The sequence below is a fragment of the Notamacropus eugenii genome, chromosome 5, assembly GCF_028372415.1.
Source record: "Notamacropus eugenii isolate mMacEug1 chromosome 5, mMacEug1.pri_v2, whole genome shotgun sequence".
NCBI lineage: Eukaryota > Metazoa > Chordata > Mammalia > Diprotodontia > Macropodidae > Notamacropus > Notamacropus eugenii.
Genome location: NC_092876.1, coordinates 27094230 through 27111595, shown reverse-complemented (window position 1 = coordinate 27111595; position 17366 = coordinate 27094230). Strand labels below are relative to the sequence as shown.

Below are 17366 nucleotides of genomic sequence, written 5' to 3'. Positions count from 1 at the left end.
TATTGTACCTTTTTACTCTCTCCCTCTGAGCTCAGAAAGTCCCTAATCTTTCCTCCAATTAGAAATCTGATTACCTAATTTTGTATCCTGGTAAATTGTTTTCTTTTAATCAGTTAGTCTTATTTGATTGGTTTTAATACATAAAAATCAATCTCACTCTGTATTCAAGGTCTTTGGACTGACTGGCACTCCATTGATCCATTTCTGATGTCTGTTTGGCTAATAAATGGCATAACTCGAATTGTTTGCTTAATTATTATGAGTTATTTGCAACAGCAGGAACTATTTGGTTTTTGTATTTAAATCACCAAATCAAGTCAAATCAAGTTGTCAAGTCAACAAGCATTTATTCAACACCTACTATGTGTGTCAGGCACTGTGCTAAGCTCTTGAGTCACCAAGAAAGACAAAATCAGTCCCTGGTTTCAAGTAGTCTATGGTGTGATGTAGGAGACTCTGCACAAAGAAGACATCGAAAGAGTAAATTGGAAGTGGATTGCAAAGGCTGAGCACAATGTATGGCACATAGTAGGTATTTCAATATGTGTGCACTGAAAACTAGAAAGTGAAGCTAATAAGACCTGGTTGCTAGAGTGACCTCTGTCACTGACTCATGGCTTGATGGTGAGACCAAGTCCCTTTTTCTTGTTATCTCTTCATCTGTAAGACATGGGGCTTGATGAAATGATTTTTAAGGTCCCCAGCACTTAGCATAGTGACTGCCACATAGTAGGTGCTCAGTAAAGATTTATTAATTGACTGTGTGTTCTTTGTTACTCTCTTCTAAGTTGTCACATTCTGCTCTCTACATTTTAAGACCCTTTCCAAGTCTTACGTTCTATGTTCTAACATGTTCCCCTCTGCTCTGATATTCTGTGTTCTCCATTTAAAATATTCTAGGGTCTCTTTCCACTCTGATATCCTATCCATCTGCTGTAGAATGAAAGGCAGGAAAGACAGAAAAATCTGAGAAAGGACCCAAAGCATGGCCATTCATTTCACTCTTGTAGAGCCCCAGGTCCCTTCTGCCCCTTGAAAGTGACTGCCCTGGACTGGAATGTGTTCACTGGAGGGTCTGAATTGGAGACTTGCCCTGGGCCCCTCTGGCCTCTCTTTGCCAGGATGCTGCCTTATTTTCCTTCGCTGCTTCCATCCACTGGAAGTGGTCCTCCTTGGGGACAATGAATGAGAGAGGGGATTGAAGGTCACTTGTATCTGCCGATTAGAGGGTAGATTGAAATCTCTTTCCATGGGTGGAGAGTAAGGAGATCTGGACTCCAGGTCCTGTGTGGTCCTTGACTCCTTGGAACTCTGGTTTGTGGTCTAGGCCTTTGTGACTTCAGCAGTAAAATAAGGGAGTAAGGAAGGAGGATTCTCAGGTACCTTTAAATCACCTCAAGGTAGGTTCTATCATCACCCCCATTTTACAGGTGAGGAAACTGAGGCAAACAGAGGTTTAGGTGACTTGTCTGTGGTCACAAAACTAGTAAGTGATTGAGGCCAGATCTGAACTCAGGATATTATTGCCTCCAGGCCCATTGTTCTAACCACTGCTCCACCAGATGCCAATGTCTCTTCAACATTCAGTGTTCTATGTTCTCAGGTCCCTCCCAGCTCTGACATTCCCTGTTCTAAGGGTCCTCCCAACCCTGACATTCCATGTTCTCAGGTCTCTTCCATATTCCTAGGTTCTGTACCAGTAGGAAATTTACCCAATCTCTGCCCCACTGTGTCTCCCAGGAAGACAGTTCTCCCACTTTCCCAGGACAGCCCATTTTTATGGCTCCATGGTAGAGCACATGAACAAAGCAATGCCCTTGATTCATCAGAGGGAGACATGAAAGAGACTTCAAGGATCATTTAGCTGCTCCCTTATAAGTCAGGACACCCAGAGCCAGGGGCATCATGGGATTTGTGCCAGGTCCCACGGCCAATCAACCAAACAATAAGTAAACATTTTATTAAATGCTTCATTTGTGCCCAACAAATGCACGAGGTGGGGGGATGTGAAAGAATCCAAGGGAAAAAAATGGTATAACTGCTGCCTTTAAGTAGCCTGAATTCCAACATGGAGAAGCTGTGTACATTTTTAGCATACCAGGGTCAGAATAAGTACAAAATACATACTTGGTAGTTTGGGGACAGAGGCCACCAACAGCTGGGCGGTGGGGGGGAGGGGTAGAGGAAGAGGATGCTGGAAAGGATTCCCAGTAAGCAGACTTCAGGGCTGGAGCAAGAAGGCAGGTCTTTGGCCTCCTAGGTCAACCCTTTCCATTCAAATGGAATTCTTTTCACTCAATTTTCCTTTTATGGGTTGTATGGTCAGACTAGGGCTCAGCTTGGAGGAGTTTCTTCTTATTCTGTGTTTGGTAGAAAGAGGGGCCAGCTAGTTGCTCCTTCCCCGCTCCCCCGACATTCTTTAACCTCTTGGGAATTTTCCTCTTTGTTTTTAAAGCCCCTAGATCTGGCTCCTGAATGATGAGGTAATACAGATCTTTAGAAACCATATCCAGATTTGCCCTCTTTTTTTGGATGGTGGTGGACCATCTTTACCACTAACACCAATCTACCTAGAATTTGTCTCCATCCTTCAATGCACAATTCAGATGCCACCTCCTCTGGGCAGCTTCCTAGGAACCTGTATGTACCCTTTGGACTTCAAGTAACACTGATGAATCAAGGATGACTCTGAAATTATAAACCTAGGTGCCTAGTAAGATAGAGTTGGTTTTTATAGAAATAGGGAAGTCTGTAGGAGGTACCAGCTTGGGGAGGGGGAAGGAGGTGACAGAGTAAAGATGCTAAGCTCAGTTAAACAAATTATTTACATATTTTGTTTTCATATCACTAACATTTCTAAATCTCTCTCTCTCCCCATTCCCTACACAACAAACCAACCAACAGATTGAGTCTGCCAATACATGCAGCGTTTAGCACCCATAGTCTCCCTTCTTTCATGTTTTCTCCAGGGACAGGCTTAGTCACTGCCCTTGGTTTCTCTCCCCACCCCCAAATATTACTTGCTATACTTTGCATCAGTTCAGATAACTCCTGTCATGATTCTCTGCCCTTTTCGTATTTATCATTTCCTTTGAGGCAGTAATATGTCATTCCATTCACATCCCACAATTTGTTCATCCTTCCTCCAATTGCTGAGGGCCTGATTTGTTCCCAGTTATTTGTGACCACAAAAAAGGGATGAGATGAATATTTTGGTGTAGGTGGAAAATTCTTTTTTTCTGTGACCTCCTGAATGTAAATCACTAATAGTGGAGTGAGGTTTTGAGGGTATGAGCATTTTAGAGGAAAACATAGAGGTGTAGATATTGTTGGGTTCACAGAAAAAGGGTCCCACATCTAAAACCGGCCACAGGATTATTGGGCTTCCATTCAACTCAGGCACACGTAGCCCTGGCCCCCTTCCTTTGCAGATGCTTCTTCTCTCCTCAGTCCTTATCCTTTTCTCTCTCTTCTGTTGGTTTTCTCCTTGCCTCTGGTCTCTCAGCTTTCTCCCCTGAAAGCTGCCTGTGAACCCCCACTTAATGATGGGAACTGATTAGACTGTGCAAGTATCTCTAGGGATGGGTTAGAGGCAGTAAGGTATGGAGTATGGGGCACTGGATCTGGAATAAGAAAGATCTGAATTCAAATCCAACCTAAGACACTTTTTAGCTGTGTGCCTTGGATTCCTCATGTATTAAAAAATGTATAAAAATTCAATGACCTCTGAGATTCCTTCTAGCTCTACAGTCAAGTAGATCTACTTGATGATTTTCCCTTTTCCATGGGCTGGAGAGTTCTTATAGGGTGCAATCTTGTCATAAACATCTGCTTCGGTGACAACCAGAGTCTGGGGTTAAGAGAGAGGAGATGTCAGGGACATCCAAGGCCCTGTTTTAGACCTTCTGGACTTCAACATTCTGCCTTTACTGCTGTCTCCCCCAGAAACTTGACTCAGGCCGTACTGCCTTCTTGTCCGGGATCACTCTCCCCCCATCAGGCCCACTCACCATCCCTCCACAAGACCCATCCCCTTCTCCCATCTGTGAGTCCTTTTGAGAGACTACATTTTGTGAAAGGGCCCAGGCCAACTTGGCTTCATTCTCCCCCTGGGCCTATTTCTGACCTTCTGGATTTCAAAACTGTGCTTCCCTGCTGGGTTTCCTCATTTTCTCCCATCCCCCTACCCCTCCTTCCTTCATTTTCAGTTCAACGTAAGCTCCTTGGGCATAGGAATAATCACTTTTTGGGGGGCTCTTATTTGTAGCCTCCCTGCTTAGCACAGGGCTTGGCACATAGTAGGTGCTAAATCATTGCTTGTTTCCTTCCTTCCAAAGAGGGAGGAGGGCACTGGGAAGAGCTCTTTCCCCATTTCTCTTGTTCCCTTCATGCTGATCCTTTCCCTGGCCCATCATTAACCTCTGCTTCAGTCCCCAGGGCAGGCCTAGCCCTTGCCTTGTGCATGTACCTGGTAGACATTCTCAGGTGAGTCAGCAGAGGAGGAGCCGTGGACCTGTGCAAGGGGAAAGAACAGTCTAGTCAGAGATAAATAGGGCATCAGAGGCTCAAATGTCTTTAGAATAAGCAACTTCAGAGTGGGAAGGGACCGTAGAACAGAAAATGTTAGAGCTGAAAGGGCCTTTAGAACATGGAATATCAAGGCTTAGAACATGAGATCATAGACTGCCAGAGCTGGGAGGGCCTTAATCAATCTGTCCATCCACCAGGCCATAAGCATTTATTAATTGCTTTCTGTGTGCCCACCACTGTGCTAGGCACTATGGATACACTAACAATGACAATCCCTGCTCTCAGGAAAGTCACATTCTAGCTACTGGGGAGTTAAGGAGAAGAATATATCAAGAAAGCTGTCATCTTGCTATTCAAAATGAGCCTGGAAGGGAGATAAGAGATTGCGTTGAGAGAGGGAGTATATGTCGGGCATAGGCATAGACAATGCAAAGGCCTGGAGGCAGGAGATGGACATCTGATGAAGAGTAATAAAGACAGTTGGGGGAGCTGTCAATTTTATAAAAGGGAGGAATGTGTAATAAGACAGGAAAGGTTTCATGGAGTTTGTGTAAAGGGCTTTGGGGACAAACAAGAGTTTTTATCTGATTCTTTCTCCCTCTTCAATTTGGTACCTTAGAAGACTCCCTTCTAAGTTCAGCTCTAGCACTAACTTTTGCAGAAAGACTTTCTCCCTCCTCTCCCAACCTCCAATTTCCAGTTACTGGAGGTAATAGGGAACCATGGAAGCTGCTTGAGCAGGGAATTTTATGGTCAGGGAAAATCACTTTGGTAGCTGTATGGAAGACTGATTACTGAGGAAAGAGACAAGGCAGAAAGGCCAGTGAGAAGGTTTTTGTAATCTCCCAGGCCAGAGTGAATGAGGATCTGAATGAACATGGCGGCTGGCTGGGTGGGAGAAGTTATATGGGAGAGATTTTGTGGGGGCAGAAATGACAAAACTTAGAAACTGGCTATGCTGGGTGTGTGAGGATGAGGTCATGACAGTGACCCCAGGGCTGGGAGGATGACACGGCCTCATTTGGGATGGGAGAGTTTGGAAGGAAAGATAATGAGGTCCATTTTGGTTATGTAGATTATGAGATGCCTACACGGCATCCAGTTGGACAAGTCCAAGAGTAGGGTTCATGATAGAGAACTGGGGTTGTTGCTGTTGTACATCCTTCATTCTCAGAGGACCAATGACATCAAAGGGTGATGTCTTGACTTGTGCATGAAGTAATGTCAGTGAGGCAGGGCTGCTCAAAGTTGTCTTCCTTTGGAGTCCAGTGGCAAGACAAAAAATCAAGACAACTGGTAATGGCCCTGAAGAACTGGGTTATTATTTTCATTGAGAGCAGAGAGAGACCTTAGGATATAGAGGATCATTAGAGCATAGAATGTCAGAGCTGCAAGAACACAGATTGTCACAGACTAGAAATCACTTACCTCCAAAGAGGTATGGAAACCTGATCACTGGCAAGGCATGCCATTCCACTTTCAGACACATTTAATAGGAGATTTCTTTTTCCCATGAAGCCTCCCTCTCTACAACTGCACTTATTACTACTAGCTATATGCCAGGGTATATTCTTACCTCTGAGGTGGATGGGGTACAGGCCCTGGAAAACCCCACCTTGAACTCTCCTTCAACTTTCCCACTTGATCTGGTGTTTGCCTGAGGCTATAAGCCTTTCATTAACTCTATACCCAGTTCTCTGTTACCCTTAACCTAGCCCAGGCCTCCATTGTCTGTTATCTCTGGATTGCCTTAGGCTACTTCTTGCCCTTGGTTCTATCAAAATCTCATTCTATTGGTTCCTGGATTCCCATCTCTAGTCGACCCACCCTACTGGCCACTCCCACCAAGATCCTCCCTAGCCTCCTCTTCCAATCACCCCAGACTACTTGGCCAACTCTAGATCCCTCCCACAGTCTTGCTGTATATATCGTCCATCTTGTTTCCACAAAAGTTCTCAGAGTCCTTAAGAGTCTAGCCAATGCTGAGATGGCTTAAGAGTCTGGCCAATATGGCGGATTTTTAGTAAACCTTGTTTTGATTTGGCTGAAAGAAGGCTTGTGTCAGATTCATTTGGGTGGAGCCTCATGTCACTGTTTCGGGGTCCCAGCACCCCTCAGCACCCTCAGCAGGGCCAAACAGAACAAGTCCCACTTCCATATGACACGCCTTCAGTAACTCAAAGATGGTTCCCATTTCTACTCCATACAAACCAAATCTTTTCTTCTCCAGGCTGGTTGCCACAAGCTGTTTCCTGATCTGTTTGAATGGCATGTACTTGGGGCTCATCATCCTTCTGAAGATCTTCTACTGGATGCCTTATATTTTATCAGCATTCTCTGGTAATTATCCCACCCAAACTCTCAAGGCTAACAAGAACCTCCAGTTCTGGGTGAAGGGCCCCCTTTTCACCCCATGACTATTGCTATTTAATCCTTTTCACTGATGCCAGACTCTTTGTGACACTTATTTTTGGGTTTTCTTGACAAAGATGCTGGAGTGACTTGCCATTTCCTTGTCCAACTCATTTTACAAATGGTAAAAAGGGTTAACTGATTTGCCCAGGGTCACACAGCTAGTAAGTGTCTGAGGCCAGATCTGAACTCAGTTCTTCCTGACTCCAGGTTTAGCACTCTATCCACTGTGCCATCTAGCTGCCCACATCATGATAGACACTCCAAAATCCTTGAAGAAAGTGCCTGAAGGACACCCTCTGTCCCTACCTGTGGAAGCTGAGGGTAGTCTTGAAGTAGAGCATTATTTATGTACAGGGTGGAATCTTCACCTGGAGAAAAGAAAACCCAGACAGAACATCTTGATGTGTTGAAGTGCCGTGAGAGAATGATTAGACAGAGAAGGAAGTGGTGGTGGTGGTGGGGAAGCTAGGTGGTACAATGGATAGGGGACTAGACCTGGAGTCAGAAAGATCTGAGTTCAAATCTAGCCACAGATAATTTACTGGCTGTGTAACCCTGAGCAAGTCCCTTAACCTTCATTTGCCTCAGTTTCCTCAATTAGAAAATGGGGATAATAATGCCACCTATCTCCCAGGGTTATGGTGAAGATCCAATAAGTTAGTTATAAAATGCTTAGCACAGTGTTTGGCATGTAGTTGGTGCTTAAGAAATGCTTGTTTCATGTATAACCTATATAAAATTGCTTGCCTTCTCAATGAGGAGGGTGAGGAGAGAGGAAGAGAAATTCAAGCTCAAAAAATTAAAAACAAATGTTAAAAATTGTTTACATGTAATTGGGGGAAAAATACTATAAGTAAAAAGAAGAAAGGCTTGTTACCTCCCTTCTGTCTTTCCTCAAATTCCCCGCAGCTACCAGTTCCAACAAGATTTCTATGTCTATGGTTCTAGGAATCTCTGGTTGCAGAGTTCATAGTTATAGGGTCTGAGATTCCATGGTGGCCCCTTCCTGAGCAGCTCCTCTCAGTTCTTAGTCCTCTTTCCAATGAAACTCCAGGAAAATGGGCAAGGACTAGATCTCACTTTGATCATAAAGTTCTATTCTGATGGGTGCCTCATCATGGCATGGAGGGAACCCCAAGTCCTCCAAGGCTGTGCCCATAAAAAGAGATTTCCAATACAGTTCCAGTGAAAATCTGTATCTGTTTTCTGATAACCACCCTTGCTAAATAAGCATTTCCAAAGAAATTATCAGGGGGATAATGACCATTTCTGTATTTTCAGTAGTTGTAAAGAATGAGGAACAAAAGAAATTCTACTAAGAACTTAATAAAGTCTACCAAATTAAGTTAATATCCACTTTCCAACTCAGTGACTTCAATGCCAACAGCAGGATGAAGGAGGAAAACATGGCTCAGAAATAAGAAATAAAGAGACCATTTCTACATTTCAAGAAGGGAATTGGGAAGTGCCCAAGCACCGAAAAACACCACAAACCTGGAAACTGGTTATATTCTAACAGAAAGGAAATGATTGGTTACTCATGTGGTCAGTGTAGAGCCAGACCATGAAAATCAAAAGCAGATGAAAATAAAAGTTGAAAGACATGGTATGCAAAGGAGACAACTCTAACCTGACCTTTTTAATACACCTGTTGATGCTGAAACATGGGAAATGGATAAAGGAACTAACATCAACATCAACACAGAATATTGCCATTTTTAATGGAATTTAAATGAAACAAATCAGTTGCTACAAGGAGGAGGCTAAAGGTACCTAGAAACCCTAGAGGCAAACACTTATCAAAAAGAAAATTAAGACAATAGCAACTGACAATGAAGTCTTAAAAAAAAAGAAGTGGAGTTTAATGATAAAAAAGGGATTTGAAATGTTAGAGAGAAACAACTTCTGTCAGGAAAAAGAAAAAAATGGAAGGAAAATAAAGAAAACACAAGTTTGCACTTGAACTTAGATGGATGTTGACTGCCAGAGATGAGTAGTAGTATTAACCAATAAATTCAATGTGCACTATCAGCCAGGGAGGTGAAGATACTCTATCTTATAGACCCTAAGTTTGCATGGCCATGGTGGTACCCATGGAAGGGGTGAAGGCCATCTGTGCCACATAGGCAGCTAGACTCCTATACCCTGAGAGTGAAGCTGGGTCTGGAACTTCTTCAGGAGAAGACATCAGAGGGAGTAAAATTTGTAGCCCTTGCTCAGTCTCTGCCATGTTTGATCTTAAATGACTGGTGACAGGAGTGGCTGCAAAATGAAAGTCTATGTGAAGAGATATAGACCAAGAAAAGGAGGAATTATCCCCAGAAACTTTGACTTCATTCCCCAGAGATCATCCTACTGTTGAAAGAGAAAGATAGAAGTTGGAGCAAAGTAATGAAGCCCTGGACTGGGCTGCAAGCATTCTAACTAAGGAAAGAGAAAATAGTTGATGAGATCCAAGGCAGACTCTTCCATGTCCATGACAATATTTAGTGTAAACAGATTCTATTGATTCAAGATAGTGGCAGGAAGTGTGAGACCTAAGTTCACTTCTCCAAAGGCTGCTAACTTATACTGCTAGCACTGGCCTGTGAAAGCACTCATTTTACACATGGGGAAGCTGAGGCCCAGGGAGCTGAAGTGCTTCCCCAAAGGTCACATAGTTACTAAATAGAAACACTGTGTTACCTCTTTTGTGAAGGAGAAGCTCCAAGAAGCTTCAGTGATGTGAGGATGAGAATGTAGGTCCTCCTGGTACATCATATATTCATAAAATATTGGGGTGAAAAGGGCCCCAAGAGATTGTCTAGTCTAACTGCTTAATTTTACATTTGATTTAATTGAAACCTAGAGAAGGGTCTTACCCAAAGTCACAGGATCAATCGACGGCCAGATGCTATTTCCCTATTTTTTCTGTGGTATCACACTACCTGTTGGGGCATACTCACCTTCTTTCTGGGTTGTAAGAATTCTCCTTCCTAGACTTGTATCTCCTAGAATACCTCGAGAGACCCTAAAACAGCAGGACAGGAGAGTCATGAGTGGTCATTTTCCTTGGGGAACCCCTGACTTGGGGGTAAGTGAAAGGGAGGTCCCTGGATACCTGGCATTGGGAAGGTCCAGTAACCATGGGGATAAGATGTTTACAGTTATCCCTTAACACTGTGACCTGTCCTTCAACAATCTGCTTGTCATATCCTCCTAGATGAAGGTGCCATGGGACTCTCAGCCTCCATAGTTCATATCTGAACTCACTATTTCCCACTCCATGCACATTCTTTCCCCTTCAACTTCCTTATTTCTGCTGAAAATACTATCACCCAGGCTAGGAACTGCAGGGCAGATCTTCTCTCCCCCTCACACCCCAGTCAGTCAGTTACCTCGATTTGCCAATTCTCTCTCAATGAGGTTCTGCTTTCCATTTGTGCTGTCCCTGCCCTACTTTGGAGTCTCATCTCCCCATTTAGACTTCTGTCTTTCTACTTCCTGAGTCTCTTCTTTCCAGACCATGCTTCCCATAGCTGATCAAAATCCTTCTAAGGTCCAAGTCTGACCTCCTCACTCCCTTGCTCAAGTACCTTCCAGGAGTGCTAACCTCTAGAATAAAATATAATCCCCTGAGACCAGCATTCAAAGCCCTTTCCTTTTGGATTCTGACCGTGAAACTGGTGATTCACTTCCTAGGTGCTTCTCTTCATACAGCTCAAGAACACTGCAGATTTTTCAGCTACCATGTCAAACTGTTGATTCCTACTGAGCTTTCAAAGGATGAAAACCCCCAGATTTTTTCACATGAACCCCTGTTTACCCATACCTACACCAGCTTTTTCACCTGTGAGATTAACTTTATGAACTGAATTGTAAGATTTTACATTCAACCATATTAAAATTATTTCTGCCTCCCTCCCTTCCTTCTTCCCTCCCCCTCTCCTTTCCTCTTTTCCTTCCTTCCTTCCTTCCTTCCTTCCTTCCTTCCTTCCTTCCTTCCTTCCTTCCTTCCTTCCTTCCTTCCTTCCTTCCTTCCTTTATTCTTTCCTTCCCTCCCTCCTTTCCTCCCTCCCTCCTTCCTTCTTATCTCTGCCTTACTGAACCTTGACTCCTTTGTTTTGGTGAGTAGGATGGAGCTGGGTTGATAACTGGTTCTCCTTCCCTGCCTTCCTCCTTTGAGGAATTGAGAGACTGTTTCTAAGAGATGATTAAATGTGGGGGAGGAGAGGGAAATGAAAAACCTAGAAAGGAGGAGGAGACCCCAGAAGTAGGCAATAGTGCATAGAAACAGTAGTTTGGGAAGGAAGTGAAGCCAGCACATAGAAGCTATTGCACGGCGCTGGAAGTGCTGATGCAGGCCTCTCACTTGGGTTACTAGGGAGGCTGAGGCTGATGGATGGCTTGAGCTTGGGAGTTTGAAATGACAGCACCCTAAGGTGATTTCTTACATTTGTTTTCAGCATTGTCCAGAAATGATGTGGAAGGCCCTTGGGGAATGAGTGTCCTTCAGCTTATGAATGAGTGTCCCAGGTGGAAAATGGAGTTGGTGTCTAGGTGATCAGCCCATGCATTGGCACTTCCAGCCAGGGTAAAGTAGGGAGACCCAGCTTAAAAAAATAAATGAGTGGAAGGAGTGGAAGACAGTTCTGGGTTCTCTCCATCAATTTTGGGAGAAGATCTTGGAGAGAGGGAAAACCAAGGAAATCCCATCCTACCGTCTGGCCTTTCTGAGGCACAGAATATAGATGAAGACCCCAACCATGGCCACCTCGGTCACAACACCAACCAAAATGCCGGCTTTGATACCTCCTCTGGACCGCAGATCTGCTATGGAGAGGGACAGAGTGAATAAGCATTTACTATGCACCTGCTTACTATGTGTCAGGCTTTGGGCTAAGCCCTTTTACAAATACTATATCATTTCAGTTTCACAACAGCCCTGGGAGGTAGGTGCTATTGTGATCCTTATCTTAGGTGAGGGGAAAAAACTGAGGTAGACAGGTTCAGTGACTTGTCCAGGGTCATACTGCTAGTAAGTATCTGAGTCTGGATTTGAACTCAGGTCTTCCTGACTCCAAGACCAGTGCTCTGTCTACTTTTTTACCTTGAGAAAGAGAAAAGAAGCCTATACTGATATTTTGTGGGTGTGAGTGTGGTGAATGGGTGGAGCCTGGGCAAATATTCCCTCTCACAGTAGTGAGTGTTCCTTGCTAGGGCTGTATCGTGAATGTCTGGAAAACATTCAGAGACAACCGAGTGTTGTGCAGCACATTAGAACCAACAAGCTCAACCTCAAGTCTCCTTTTCATTCCCCTCTCTTATTTTTCTATCCCTGAAGTTTGAACTAGAATTCTCTTTGGATTTCTCTCTCTGCCCTGTCTCTTCACTCCCACATCCAACCAATGGCTGTGATGTTCTCCCTAACGTCATCGGTATTTGTGCTGATTTTTCTCCCTTGTCTCTACTTCTATGATGGGTCTCCATCTCTTTTTCCCTTGTGATAATAATTTCCCCCATCTTCCGGCTCCTGGGCACTTGACTCTCTCCATTGCAACCTTCTCACCCCTTCCTAAATAATCTTTCCCACTCCCTATTAGGACTATGTGACTCATCTTAACCCCCTGAATCCTTCAATGGCTCCCAACCTGTACAGAGTACATGACAAATTCTGGTATTCAAGCACCTTCACAACCAGGCTCCCACCAACCAGCTGGATCCTTTGGTGTATTTCCATCCGTAGCCTCATTATCAAGCAACCTTATGTCGCTATGCCCTTGCTTAATCCAATCCCTATGTCTTGAACGGACTTCTCCTCTCCTTCCCCCAACACTTCCTTCAAGGTTAAACCCTGGTGGCTGCTGCCTCTTGCAAGAAGTCTTCCTTGGCTCCCAGACCTTCCCCACTTAATTGAATTGAAAGCGCTAATGGAGGAACAGTAATCACTCACATATCCTTGGATTTCCTACAGCGTTTCTCTGTGAAGCAGAGAATACCAGGATTAGTTTTCCCACTTTACAAAGAAGCAAACTGAGGTTCTGGGAGGCGAGGTGACTTGCTTGTTGAATGTCAGAGCTGAGATTCGAGTGCTGGATTCCTGAGCCCAAGTCTAGAACTGTTCCCATTATATTATGCAGCCTGTTCTAGCATGAAGTTAGAATCAGAACCTGGGACAGCTGCTAATTCTTTTTCTTGGCAAAGGGTCCCAGACATTTGGTTGCTTCTGGTCTTCCCTTTGCTAGTTATTTATCTTCTATACCTCGCTTGTACATAATTGGTGGCAGGTTATTTCTCCTACTAGAGTGTAAGCTTCTTGAAGGCAGGGACCATCTTTTGCCTCACAGCAGGCCCTTAATAAATGCTTATCTATTGACTGACTGGTGAGAAGCCCGTTGAGAGGAAGGGGCAGGATAGGTTCCATTTCTCAGACTCTTCTCCTCCCTTGGTCTCCCTCATCGTCTCCTTTCTGGCCCCTGAAGGAGTCTGGGAGCCTCAATTTCTTTTCCCCATCCCCCCTCCTGCAATGTTGTGCCGTATACTCATGAGGTGCCCAGTAAGGGCTTGTGAAAGGCAGTCTGGTAGGGCCCTCTCCCAGCTGTGATGTGCTCTGGCCCCCTTCCCACCACAATTTAACCAGAGAATTGTGAGTGCTACTTCTCAAGATGCGGAAGCAAGCCTGAGGACACCTGTAGCTTCTAGCTATAACTGCTCCCCACCCCTCAGATACCAAAATCTCAAGTGACCTCTGTAGCACCTTCCACTTCTGAGTTTCTATGACTCTGTGACTCAGAAGTAATCTAGTTTAAACCATAGCAGTAGGAATCCCCTCTCCATTTTCCCCGACAAATCAGCTAGTGTTTCCTTGAATACCTCTAAAAATGGGGAACTCACTACCTATGGAGCGAGTCCATTCCCTGATGGATGGCTCTCATTGTTGTGGTCTTGATCTGGAGCCCAGATCTGGACTGGAGTCCAGTTTCTCTGGAACTTTCCTCTGCTGCATAGTCTACTCAACTATAAGCACACCATCTCTTCCAGCTGAGGTTCAGTGGGTCCCCTCTTTGAGAAGCCTGGCTGTTTCTCTGGAAGATGGAATCAACCTGGTGTATAACTCACCCCAAAACACACAAGTATTCACCCCACCTCATCCTGACTGAGATCCAGCTTCTCCCCCTCAGGGCACTGGGAGTCCAGGCATGGGACTGGATCTGGCTGATCTCCGGTCCCAGGCAGCCAGTCTACTCTGACCCCTGGGGAAGAAAGTAGTCTGGGTCTGAACCCCACTAGGCCAAGCAGGCCAGTGAATCCCCCAAGAAATGCTCCTGTCCTTGTGGCCTTTGACATACCTGGGAGGGATCAATCCAGTTCCCTCTCCTGGCCAAGGAGAATTGGGGAGAGGAAGACAATTGATTACCTCCCAACTACTGGCCGCCCCTCATGGTGCTCAAACCCAGCTGTGCCACTTACTGCCTATGTCCCCTGGGGCAATTTTTCCTTTACCATCTCTGGGCCTCAGTTTCCTCCTCTGTAAAATTAGACCCTTGAGTTAGGTGGCTTAGTGGATAGAGCATGGTCCTGGAGTCAAGACCTGAGTTTAAATCCAGCCTCAGATGCTTATTAGCTGTGTTATGTTGGGCAAGTCACTTCCTCCCTGTTTGCTTCAGTTTCCTCATCTATTAAATGGGGATCATAATAGCTTCTACCTCCCAGGGTTCAAATAAAAGAACTGGAAAGTGCTTAGTGTAATTCCTGGCACATAGTAGGAACTTTATAGGAATGTTAACTACTGTTATTTCTAAGCTTCCTCCTACCTTTAAATGAATGATTCCATTGAACCATTTTTACCCACAGAGGACTTGTGTCCTATCTGACTGTCTCAGGTTTTCTAGTGGGACCAAGGCAGGACCTGGAAGCCTGTGTCCAGACCTGGGGTGGCTCCTATCTCTCTAACATAGGAAAGATTTGTCAGTGTCAAAGTGATTTCACTTTGGATGGCATGTGGAGGGGGCAGCTCCTGAGTCACTTCTCAGGGTTCCAGAGAGCAATCCGCAAGTCTGCTCTCCTGATGTACTTCCAGAAACTTGTCCAAGCCCTCTGGCCCCTGTGAGCCCTTCCCCAGGGAGATCTAGGCTTGGGGGATCTCCACTCTCAGGACTCCTCTCCCTGGGACAGGTCCTGGCTTCTCCTTGCTTCTGGGAGGAGAAGCTTAGGGAGGTCTCTTGCCCCACACAGAGGAAGGCTATCTCTGAACTGTGGCAGCCAGGGAAGGGTGGTGGCACTTACCATACACCTGTAAATGTGTGCGAACTGTTGTGACTTCATGTTCCGAGTGAACAACTTGTATAATGTAGTCATCATTGTCACTGAGGGTGAGGTTGGGAATGAGCAGAGAGCCATTGAGGAATATCATCTCCCGGCTATTTTTTGGTGTCTGCTCTTTGGACAGGACGTGGTAGCTAATGATCAGGTTGGAGGATTCTGCTGATTTTCTGTACCAGGTATACCTGTAGGCAACCTTTGAGAACCCCTGGATGGACAAGGTGACTTCGCTGCCCACCATCCCATAGGGTGGGTTTGGCACTACACTGATGGGATCAGCTTGAGTAGACATTGACTGAATCAAGCAGCTGAGGATGGAGGCTGAGAAGGAAGGAAGGAGGCAGAGGTCAGCAGGGTCTCCTTATCTTCCTGAGGGACCTGGGTTACTGAGAGATGTGAGGGTGTGAGTGTCTGTCTGTCTCCATTCCCGCAGAAGAGCCAAGCATTTGGTCTTTAACAAAAAATCATTTCCAAGTTTTACCTAAATTGGCTACCCTCCATTAGGAGGGAACTTGATTCAGAAAGTGACTGATAGAATATTAGTCCAAACATGGCAGGGAGAAATTGGTCAGCAAAATGGTAGGGCTGAGGCTGAAATGGGCTCTTAAATGACAGGATCCAGGGTTGGATGTGTCCTTAAAGACACCATGGATGGAGTCCAATACCATTTTGCAGATTAGGAAACTGAGGCTCAGAAACTTTTATCTGATCTGCCTGATGTCCCACAGAGCAGCATTTGAACTCAGACCTTCTGGCTCCCAATTCAAAGTCTTTTCCTCTACACCTTGTGCATACATTAGGGCTGTCAGCGTTTTACTCCTAAATGGCCTTGGGAGGGAGGTTGGGCTGGTATAATTCTCCCCACTTTGCCAGTGAAGAAATGGGTTCAGAGAAAGTCAGAGTCATACAATTAATTGGTAAATATTAGAGCTGGACTTTGAACCCAAATCTCCTCCGACTCTATATCCATTCCTTTGCCTCTGTAAAGATGCCCTGAGTCTTGTCTCAGACAAGGGGTATGGCCCTAAGCTGCTAGTTCCACCTCTGCCCCAGATCAAGAAAGGCTCCCAGGCCTCCATTTGGAGAGACTGTTTCTGGGATAAGCCCCCAAGGACTAGTCTGGAGCTTGGGTTAATTCTCTTATCTGGACAGAATCTGCCAGCCTCTGTCTCTCTCTTCTTGTCACCCCCTCATCCCCCAGAGTTGGTCTCTCACCTGTGATCAGGAGCCTTTTATAGGGACTGTCTCTCCTGTGGGGAGCTTCTGAGAGGGGATCCATAGGTCTGTGTAATTACGCTTGTCACTCCCAGGAGTCTCTGCTTCCCTGTCCTGAACCGCAGAACAGACTCTGGATGTGTCCTTGCAGGCTTAGAGCTGCCTTTGCCTGGGAGCCCAGAGTAGTCTCTGCTTTATCTCCCTCTCCTTCTCTACGGGACTGAGCCCTCTGTCTCTCCAGGCCAAAGCTCTACTCTCTGCAGGGATCACATGGGCTTTACAGGGCAGGGACTAGGTCTCTGACTTTCTCCTCCCTTGCCAGTGACTGTGGTTTCCTGTCTTCACCAGACAGCCCCTCCCCTGCTCAGATCCCACCCACTGTCCATGGAGAAGGAGTTCCCCCTCCCAGGGAAACAGGTATCGCTCGGTGTTTCCTACTGCTCATTTTTGGTCATACTTATTTCCCTAGACCTGCTCAATTATCTTTTTCTCATCTAGGACAGGGAAGCTTTGACTGATCCCAGAGCCCTAGGAGAGCTGGATTCTTGTTTTGTCTTCTCTCAGGACCTGCCTGTGAAGCCTCCCTATATCAGGCCATGCCAGGGTACCCTGGCACTCCAGGAAACTCTTTGCCGTGGCTTCTGTGATAGTCCAGTAGGGCAGAGTTGTAGGGTAAGATTGTTGTCAGAATATTATGGAGTGCCAAATAGGGCTACCCTGCTCTATAGTGGGGGACAGATGCATGATTTTCTCCCTCCTAGAGTATAAAAGGAGCTTCTCTGGTGAAAATGGAAGGGCCCCAAAGGGTTGATACTAACTCCTTGGATGTCCATAGGACTCAGGGTGTCTCTGGATGCTCTCCCCATGCATGACCTTCATTCTTGGGCTTCTCCCTAAATTTGGAA

The 17366-nt window shown here is 45.4% G+C and overlaps 1 protein-coding gene across 2 annotated transcripts; it reads right to left on the bottom strand.

Annotated features, from left to right (window-relative positions):
• Positions 1–1936: 1936 nt before the first annotated feature.
• Positions 1937–16698, bottom strand: LOC140503741 (cell adhesion molecule CEACAM21-like). Of its 2 annotated transcripts, none has more exons than XM_072607974.1 (7): positions 16462–16698; positions 15211–15567; positions 11646–11757; positions 9891–9955; positions 7252–7313; positions 4469–4513; positions 1937–3850 (listed from the first exon to the last, which is right to left on the bottom strand). In XM_072607974.1, exons 1-7 carry the CDS (start codon positions 16523–16525, stop codon positions 3761–3763), a joined length of 795 nt encoding a protein of 264 aa, XP_072464075.1. In that variant the 5' UTR covers positions 16526–16698; the 3' UTR covers positions 1937–3760. The 2 variants fall into 2 exon arrangements, with proteins under 2 accessions (XP_072464075.1, XP_072464076.1); XM_072607975.1 differs by having other exon boundaries at positions 11646–11754.
• Between the last annotated feature and the right edge of the window lie 668 nt (positions 16699–17366).

What these genes read in the sequence shown, in the direction of transcription:
- LOC140503741 (XM_072607974.1), bottom strand. Translation starts at nt 16,525, where the DNA reads ATGGATCCCCTCTCAGAAGCTCCCCACAGGAGAGACAGTCCCTATAAA. An exon ending in TGCCTCAGAAAGGCCAGACG is followed by an intron (nt 9,956 to 11,645) that starts GTAGGATGGGAT and finishes CTGCTGTTTTAG; the next exon opens with GGTCTCTCGAGGTATTCTAG. An exon ending in ACTACCCTCAGCTTCCACAG is followed by an intron (nt 4,514 to 7,251) that starts GTAGGGACAGAG and finishes CCCCTTGCACAG; the next exon opens with GTCCACGGCTCCTCCTCTGC.